Source organism: Tetrao urogallus, assembly GCF_951394365.1.
Source record: "Tetrao urogallus genome assembly, chromosome: Z".
NCBI classification, from domain to species: domain Eukaryota; kingdom Metazoa; phylum Chordata; class Aves; order Galliformes; family Phasianidae; genus Tetrao; species Tetrao urogallus.
This window is the reverse complement of record NC_136816.1, coordinates 72,815,344-72,825,139: the sequence shown is the minus strand read 5'-3', so window position 1 is coordinate 72,825,139 and position 9,796 is coordinate 72,815,344. Positions and strand designations below refer to the sequence as shown.

The 9,796-nt window shown below is 38.4% G+C and overlaps 1 protein-coding gene across 1 annotated transcript in view; it reads right to left on the bottom strand.

The window, feature by feature from the left end:
* Window positions 1-1,185: 1,185 nt before the first annotated feature.
* The window catches only part of SETBP1 (SET binding protein 1), a gene marked incomplete at both ends in the record, with an annotated part of 250,685 nt that continues 242,074 nt past the window's right edge, over window positions 1,186-9,796 (bottom strand). The window contains 2 exons of the mRNA XM_079548333.1: window positions 1,186-1,742; window positions 7,877-8,044. Coding sequence (XP_079404459.1) covers window positions 1,186-1,742; window positions 7,877-8,044 — 725 coding nt within the window. The remainder of the gene's footprint in view (window positions 1,743-7,876; window positions 8,045-9,796) is intronic.

The window sequence follows — 9,796 nt, the reverse complement described above, 5'->3', positions numbered from 1 at the left end:
TTTAAAACAATCTACTTTATCTATTTTCTTTAAAAGTACATATCAAGGCATTGCTACCCAATGCAAATAATTTGGAGCCTGGGTTTCCCATCATTTTCCCTGGGAATTGCAGGTGGTAAAAACTGGTAGTTTTGGGCCCTGTTTTCTTACTCTACTTTTTTCCGTTCTACTTTTTTTTTCTTTTCTCTTTTTTATCTTTTTATTTTTTATTTTTTATTTTTTTGGTGATTTTGTCCATGTTTACTATAACTCTATTCCCCAGAAGTGTCTTGCTGTTCTCTACTCATATGTACCGAGCATCAAAACAACTTGGTTGATGGATGACCCCTTTTTCACATGCCATTGGAAATGCCAAGTTGCTTCATAGAAATGTGCTATCATAACTGAATATCCATGTACACCTTATTAGAAATGTTGTGATATTCTGTTGTTCCTTGGGATAGCACTCGGAATGAGTGTGTGCGCGTGTAAGGCTCTACTTTTCTATTGCCTATATTGCAGCTAGTTGTAACTAGGCAAGTAAATGAGAAAAAAAATATATATAGTTCTAGCAGGAGTCAGGCATTTGGGGTTATGTTACCCAAAAACCTGGTAGTATATAAAACTGAAAAAAAAAAATTCAAACATATTATAACCAAGATCACAGTTGAGAAAATTACACTATTTTTTTTCTTGCCTTTTTTTTCTTTTTTTTCCTTTTTTTTTCCTTTTTCTTTCTTTTTATTTATTTTTTTTTTTAACAGTGATTTCTACTATGGTATGGTTATTCTTAGTTTCACCTGGCCCACCAAACAGAATCTGAGTTGAGCATTCAGCCCTAGTGACAATGCTCAGCTCTCTGCAAGGATGACCTCCCGCCTCCGGGTATGGTGTGAGCACAGCAATGCTGAGATGTTGATTAGTTTTGGAAACTGCAAAGTAGACAATATCCCCAACTTAGAAATCCCCCCCACCCCCCTTATCCCCACCTTTCCATCTCCTCACCCTTTCCCCCCTCTTTCCTGGGGGACTGGGGCCGAAGTGATGAAGAGGAAGATGTGATCCCCATCTCTCCATAATAAGTTTTGGCCACCCAAGTGACAAGTCCAGTGCTGCCTTGGGGGCAAAGCAGACTGTATTCCTCCAGTCTGTCAGTCCTGACGTACCCTGCTATCAGCACTCGATGTCCAACAGGGTGTGCTGGCCTTAGGGAAGGCCTTCGCTTTCACTTCCTCTGCCTTTCCGGTGCCGCTTCACTTTCATGTCATCCTCCTCCTCTTGTGGTGATTTGCTCTTCCTTTTCCCAAGCCGGGGTGTCCGGGGCAGAGGGAGAGGGGGCGGCAGTGGCGGAGGAGGAAGAGGAGGAGGTGGTGGTGGTGTTTCTCGAGCCATGTGTATGACAGCCTCAATGGTGGCCATGATTGTGTCTTGAGTGGCTGCTTGCTCCAACAGCAATGGATTCAGTGATGGCCTCTGACCTCTTTTGCTGGGAAGGTCAATGCATTTCTCCAGAACGGGCATTTGGTCTCTGGAATCTTCATCAAAGGAGAGAGGTTGCTTACGTGGACGGCCCCTCCGCTTCTTGACAAAGTTATTGCCTGTTTTTGATTGTCTCTGCAGCCGCTTGGCTTTCAAGATCTTGTTTACGTGATCCAGGTTCTTCTTTGTGGACAGGATCTTGGTGTAGTTACACATCTTGCGCACCTCACACTGGATTGCTTCAATTTCACGGCGCTTGAACCTTTTTTTCAGCAGTGGACTGGCTGTTAGGAGACAAGGACAGAAACAGGACTAGATCAAGCAAGTGAATGGATTCAGTATTATGAAGAAGGGGAGCTTTCAAGACTGATAGGGTGAATATGACTATTGAAGAAGTAGAAGATGTGTGAAATGACTCTGCATAGAAAAGCAATATAAGAATAATAGGGATAATTTAGTGTCATCCCAGAATTGCTATTACCTCCCCTTCTACTGTTCCAGATGATAACCTAAGTTTGAGCTGTGCTCAGAGATCTCTCTCTTCACTTCTAAAGCAGCAAAACTTTTCTACAGCAGTGTTATACTGTGAGTTTGATTCAGTCTCCTTCTCTAGTGAGGAAAAAAGGGAAAAAAGGGAAAAAAGGGGCTGCTTAATACAAGTGTTACATCAGTCCACCATAACTACTGAACTTAATATACACCAAACATACGCTCCTGATACCTTCATCCTGGTCTTTAATTCTTGCACATCAGATAGTATTAAAAAAGTTCGTTACTGAAACTACTGGGCACAGGCAAGTTCAGTGGCTTACTCCACTTGTGTTAAATTCATTAATTCTGCCTGGATTTCTTTACTATCATCTCTGCAGAAACTAGCTGAAACTACACTGTCATCTAATTGAGTTTAATGGCCCCTGAAGCAAGCTTGCTCCTTTCTGGTTCTGATCACTTACTTTAGATCTGAATGAAGTCCAAAGCAGTTAAGTCTCTTGCCAAGGTCACATCATGAGTCATTGTCAGAGCTGGAAGAGAGTCCAGCATTTGTTGGCTTCTTGGCCTTTACTTAGGACATAAGATCTTGCTTGTTTTTCCTAAATTATTTCATTGTCCGTTAATGAACATGGTGTCTGTTCAGAGTTCAAGATTTCCGTGTAGATTACAAGTAACTACCTCTTTGTGAGCAAGACAGAATGTATTAATTCTGCTATTACAATAATTGGTTCTCCATTTCACTCCTAACACATCAATTCTGCACTACTGGAAGAGAAATGACAGAGTTCATGATTTCTTTCCAGTAAAGATTAAAACATCCCACTAAATTAACCTCAGCTCATGTCTACTTGCAAACTTAATTTACACCTGACTGTCAAGCAGTCATTTGGCTTTGAAATACTTGAAGTTTCTAAAGCAGCCAAGATTTCAAGAAAGATTCTTTTGAGGGTTATCACTCTCTTCGTGATTAACAACATAATCTTCTAGCAGCAGTTTAAAATAAAGTTGCTGGTGTAGCAACTCTGTAGATAATCAGGAGCCATCAAGTGGCAGAATCTTCCCTTGCTCAATGACAGATTTGGCATACGAGCCTTACTTACTGTCCTCCCCTCTTGGACAACAAAAATATTGGCTCTTACACTACCATGTTGCTTGGATTCAGCAAAGAGCTTGCATAAACAAACGCAAGTTACAATGCAAGAAGTAGGAATGAGTCATAAACAAAACACAGACATATGCTCTCTTATAAATAAGGACCTGGATGGCCAACTTCCCAAAGTCTGGTTTTCATTAATTACAAAACAAAATACATTTTCCATATGTAACCCACTCCCCGCACCAAAAAGAAAAATAAAACCCATTTACAGTTTGTGATTCACAGAGGACAAAAGAATAGAGGAATGCAGTCACTTTGGTACCAGAGAAAAAAAGAGAAAGGAAAAGAAATGTCCAAATTACTAAGGGGAATCTGATTAGTTGCACAGAATTTCTCTCAAGTAGGTCACCCCTAAAAAGTGTGGATGTAAGAACCCTAAAGGCAGCTGGCAGAGAGCTCTTTCTCAGTCACCTGATCAAAAAAGTTAGATTCTGGTCACACAAAACCATAACTCTCAGGGGCTTCACTCATGACTGACATACGAAGTCTCAGTATTTTCAATCCTAAGCATTCAGCTCCTTTGAGTTCCTCCAAAATCCTGCTGGAAGCTTCAGATTAGAATATTGAATAAGTCAAACACTTTGCACACCATTTGCTGTCCACATTTTGCCTTTTATCACTATTGCCATGTTGCCATGCATCACCATTGTCATGAGTCATTTGTGAGACTTTTTGAAAACTCCCATGTTCAAGATGCATTCTTTTTTCTCAGAAAGTTAATGACATAAATTTTGCAGATGAGAATTTTAGCAAAAATTAAAAGAAAGAAAAAATTAAAAAAAATTGCAAGGCCAGCAGTAAAGTTAGTAGATTTGGCACTGGTCTCAACTTTAATTGGAAAGACAGCAAGCCAAAGGACAGGAAAGAATTTGAAAAGAAAAATCTGCACAATTTTATGTCTTTACTGAGATCTATCAGTATCTGTTATTTCTGCAGCCCATTGAAATCAATGATATCTATTTGCCATTTTCAAAATAGGAGTTTACTGCCATTTGACATGACATCCTCCTTATTGCTGGTACAAAATAATATAATATGCACATGTATTCTGATGGTCATACCAGCTCTCTGATGATTATCTTGAGTACTCAAGAAGAAGAGGACACTGAGGCTTAAAGACCTAAGTGGATCTCAAGAGAGATCCACTAGTGTAGGCAGAAACTGAGTGCAGTACTCAGTGTGTCTAGTTCTCCAAATTCAGTTGATACACTAACATGTATGGGTAGATATCTACACCTAGGTGTAAATCTGAGAGCTGACGACCCAGTGCCTTCCTTTATTGTGTAGATACTTCCTTGCTCTCCTAAAAATTTATAGACTGACAGACCCTTTCAATTTGGACTGAAACTCAATTTCTCTTGAAATAAGTAAATAAATAAAGAGATAGATAGATAAATACATACATAGATACATAGATAAAGTTGTTTATCTATGCTGGGTTACTGTCTTATTTTTTTATCCTCCTATTTTTTTTTTTTTTTTTCCTTGTAAGTGCATTTGGTGCTTTGTAGCCTTTATGATTTTCTCAGGAAGTTTATTAGTAACTACTAACGCTTTTGCTTTTCTCTCTAGCAAGCCTCTGAACTTGCAAGAGTTGTGTTATGTAGTCTGCCAATAGTCAGAATGCATGTCTTGAATAAATAATATCCCTCTAAATCAGGCTTTTAAAGGATGTATTAAGAAAACCAATATTATATTGGCTATTGAGATTCAGGAGCATCTGATTTTAAATTAGAAGAAGGGTGACTATGTGGAAAAGAGTCTGATGGGTCTGCAGGGGGAAGATTTGATGAGGTATGCTTATGACAAAATATCAGAGATCTGACAAAATAAACCACTATTGAAGCAAGATCCATCAGGTGTTATCAACTCATCTAGAAGCTCGTGGTCAGCAATTCTGATAGAATATATTTTGCTATATTGCCATTTGATATACTGCTTTGCTGAAAACCAAAGGTAAGTACTAAGCTTTTCCATTTTATTCAGACAGATCTTTCTCAACCCTGGATTCAAATTTGTCTGCTCTGTTTTCAAGATTTGTTGTTCCATTCTTGCACATACTTTACTATTTGCATATGGAAACTTTGCTCTGGTTGGAAGAATTTCCCCTATCGCTATCTCAAAAGAGATGAGAAGGAAGTTGGCCAGACTAACAATATGTTTGTACACAGGCACAGGAAGATGGGATGCTTCTAAGAGATGACACAACATGATGGCAACCTCCAGTTGATGGAGGAGACTAAAGGACAGAGAGCAGTACAGGAAGGAGAGGAATAAAGAGAGGAGACTTTGCTTCCTGGACAAAGTATTCTATCCACACCTTGCCAGGCTGTAAAGCTATATGTTGCCTCTATGAAGGCCTGAAGCTAGTTGGCACAGTCCTGACCAAAGTGAACAGAGACTGGAAATAGCTGATGCAATGCAATATTGCTAAATGAATCTTTCCTTATATTGTGACTGTTCATACTTGAGGACATCAATCTGCTTACTGTAATCAGGATATTTCCTCCAGACAAAGCTACAAGCAGTGACAGCTTGAATTCCACACAGCAAAGAGGTGTTGGAAGAGATACTTTTCCTACCACAGAACCTGCCTGGAGGCTTGCAACAACAGAGAGAAGGAGGACATAACTGGAAAATCCAGTACTGTGGAATAAAAGCAATCAGAGCTGAACAGAAGACAGAACTTGGACATCAGAAAAAGGCTGTCAGGAGATTCTTCTATTTGTCTGTATGGAGGACCTATTATGGGGGATCCTTATTTCTGAAACATCATTAGACAGCAATGGGAGAAGGAAGCAGTTTGGCTTCCCAAAACACAGAAAATTCAGACAAGCACCTGTATTTCTGATCTGCTTTCTGGAAGCTGCTGTCTAAAACTTGCCCCATGCTATTAGAGACATGCGCACTTCAGTTCTTTTTGTCAAGTGCTGATTATGAAAACAAACTGGAAAATTACGCACTACTGGTGCACATAGCTGCTGCTTATTTCTACCCAATAAAGCTTTTGTACTTCTCCTCCATCCCTTCTTTACCATATTAAAAAAAAAAAAAAACAAAAAACAAAAAACCAAACACCTTGCCAAGCTACCTCAAGGTAGAAAGAATTGGTGTTAGTCTTAAAAAATACAGCTTTACACATTTAAAATAAGGAAAACGGAGGTCCTGTATTTGCCATTGGGAGCAGATGCCTTTGTCCCACAGATAAAGTGATTGCAGGCCAAGCTGGGAAGTTGAACAGGGTTGATATTACACATGTAACAGCTTTCAAAGCAATAAGAAAAGTCTCTACCAAAAACATATGCTCCCAAGGAAGCTTACAGGGGTCTGAAGAACCCATTCTAGCACAATGGTACAGAACACAGAAGTGAGGCAAGGTGTTTCAGATGCTTTGGAAGTTCTTCACTGCTTCTCAAACTTTATTCTGAATGGCTTTGGTGTGTTTGTGACACTAGGGATCAATCTTACTGCCTGTCATTCTCTACTCTATCCTTTCAGATTTGCCTTGGGCTGCTAGCAAGAACACAGCACAGAGAAAACTGCTCAACAGCTGGGCTCAGTTTTCAACTTGGTTTGAATGGAGAGATTTTCAAGGAGCTCCCCATTAGTTATAGGAAGCCCAAAGCACTGTCCTGTTTTCTCATTAACACAGGTTCTTTCAGTTTTCTCTTAATTTCAACATCTGGGCTACAGATAAACCAACAATTTAATTAGTCCTCTGAAAATCGAGAGAATGAACTATTTCAAGTCTAGCATACATTTTCACCTTGAAAGTGATCATAAAATATTTGTGTACTTTCATTCTCTGTTGCATTAAAATTCTGTCCTTAGTTTATATATAGGAAAGTATTAAAAGCTAAACAAAGACTCCTGGTTTTCTTATGTAGAATTTTATCCTTTTAGAAGCCACTTTACAACATGGGTCCTTTGTTTTCACTCTTTATTCAGGAAACCAGAGGAAAACAAAAGGAGAGCACTGAAACAGCAATTTCAAATGAATAATTAAGTATGTTATCATTCCATAACTGAGGGATACAAATATAATGTTTGTTCATGTGGATTCAGATATTTGACGAGACTAAGAAATTCTTAATGGCTGCATGTAGGATTCAGTATGGCGGGTTCCCCATTCACTGTGACATAATTCAAGATCAACTTATCTATCTGTGCTCAAGCATGATGATGATGGAATGACTTGGCTCAACTTCTGACAGTATTAAGCTGTATCACCTTCCAATGTGATTCCAAACAGAAGCACAAAGTATAAATTGATTGAAAAACGTTACTCTGGCTTATTTATTCCTATGTGCTTTAAATCACTGTTCATTGCCCTAAACAACTTCACATTTTCAAGACAGAATATTATGCTAAAATCACTGAAGTATGCTGAAGAAATCTCAGCTGCTCCTTAGCTATTCACTAGGTATTCGTGCTACACGGATGGGAACATTCAAATAAATGAACAACAGGGCTGAGAAAGAAACCCAGGAGCCTTACTTCAGAGTCCCCTGCTAGACCATAAGTGCTCTTGTTGAATCCTCATTATTGCACAAGTAGTGTTATGTGAATAAAATATATTTGATATGCCAAGATACGATCATGGTAAGAAAGTGTTAAGAAGAATTACTGCCTGATTATCACATTGGATTTGTGCATTTGCAACAACTACTTAAATCAGGGAAAACAGTAAAAAAAAGCATATTTTTCAATGCAGTGCCAGTAGAAAGAGGGTGGAGGAGATGTAGAAAGGGTGGAGAGAAGCCACTTTACCTGCTTCAGATGTTGCTGATGATGAAGGTAGGAGAGATAATACTGGAGTCGGCATTGTAACACTCTCTACAGTTGCTGGTTTCCTTCTGGTCATCACATTACAGGCAGAACTTTCCATTTTACTGTGAAGTGAAGTCTGGTCTGCTTTTAAGTGGGGGCCTACAATTCCTGGGAAAGAAAGCAAAATTTGGATGAACATTTAGGAAGTAATCTGAGTGCAGAATATCTGGAATTGTGTACTTGGTGACAGTCCTTGCCACTCCAGTATATTTTCACATTTCCCTGTAAGTGTCTGATTTCAAGATCTAATGTGGGTTTGATGCTCAAGAAATCAAAATTTTTAGTAATTTCTAATACTTCTGCCTGAAGGGTTATCATCAGTGATCTCTATAACAATGGCAAACCAACACGGTAATTCCACATTGTTACATATTATTTTGTAAAGATATATCCCCACCTGTACATGTTTAAAAACAGACATGTTTCTTATCTCTTTTCATCGGGATCATCTATTTGTCATTCTCTGTATAGTTTGTTCTCTGCACGTGGTTACGTACTTCTGTAGTGACTCGACTGAATGTGTGCTTCATCTGAGTAAAGGCACCAATAATGGCCTCAGCATGTCATTCCCTCTTTAACGCACATCAGACTTTTACTCATTTTTTAGGAATCCTCTTCCTTATAAAATTATACTTTACAACTCATCAAAGAGGTAGGAGTTTAAAAAAAAAAGAAAAAGAACTCTTTGCCATACTTTTGTTTGCCAACCAATTCTGATGGCGTATGTAGATTACAACATGAAATGAATTAACTTAGAAATATGCAGAGGACTACAGAAAAAATAAAAGCTATGCAAACAGGGCTGTTAAATTTCTACCTTAGCAATCTTCCTCACACTCTCTTATGACTTTAATTCTTATTACCTTTTTTTTTTTTTTTTTTTTTTTTGCATGTAAATGTTTCATATTTAAACCACTATTTTTAAAATGTTACATATTATATCTTCCTGTGTATACATCTGAATGTATGCCTGGCCATTTATATGTAATATCTGTATGAGTTTGCCTATGTGGATATGTACATATACATCTATGAATACACGAATTTACTAAGCGAGAAGTCAGCTAAAATAGCTCAGCATTTTTTACAGAAAAATCAGGAGGTTTTTGTTGATTTTGGTAAACTCCTAGCAGTGGCTGTTTTATAAAGATCCAGTAGTTCTGCTTTCATGAGACTGAAGCAAAGATGAGGATCTTTTGTTGTGTCTTTACTAATTTATGAAGACCTTTCTCAGTATCTGCAATAATGGACTTCAACATATTCAGGACAGCCACTCATTTTTCAAATGTAGCTCTTCTTAAATAATTTCTTTTTTTTCAAATCTTGTACATGAGCCTCAGAGAAAATATGGATTCTGGGAATTAAATTACATGAAGATTCATAAAATCACAGAAGAGCTGATGTTGGAAGAGATTTCTGGAGCTCATCTAATCCAATTCCCTTCTCAAGCACAGTCAGCCAGTTACCAGGACCACGTCCAATTAGATTTTAAATATCTTCAAGGATGGAGGCTTCAAAATCTCTTTGGGCAAAGAGAAAAGCACCATCATGCTGATCATGGATGATTTCTCTTCATAAATCTCTGGATTTTTCTGTGTCTGGTCTACTAAAATAATTCCTAACCTGATCCTCCTATAGCACAGATATGTTTTCTTTCCTCAGAGGTCTCATCACCTTTGGGTCTCGAAAGACTAGACTTATCAGGAAAGCTCAAGAAGACATTGAATACTTTGTTTTATTCCATGCCACAGGTGTCTCTGCTCCGTTCAGCACTGTGCCAACATTTTCCCTAGTCTTTTTTTTTTTTTTTTCCTGCTCCTGTAACTGCAGGACATTCTGTTGTCCATCTGCTTCCACCAG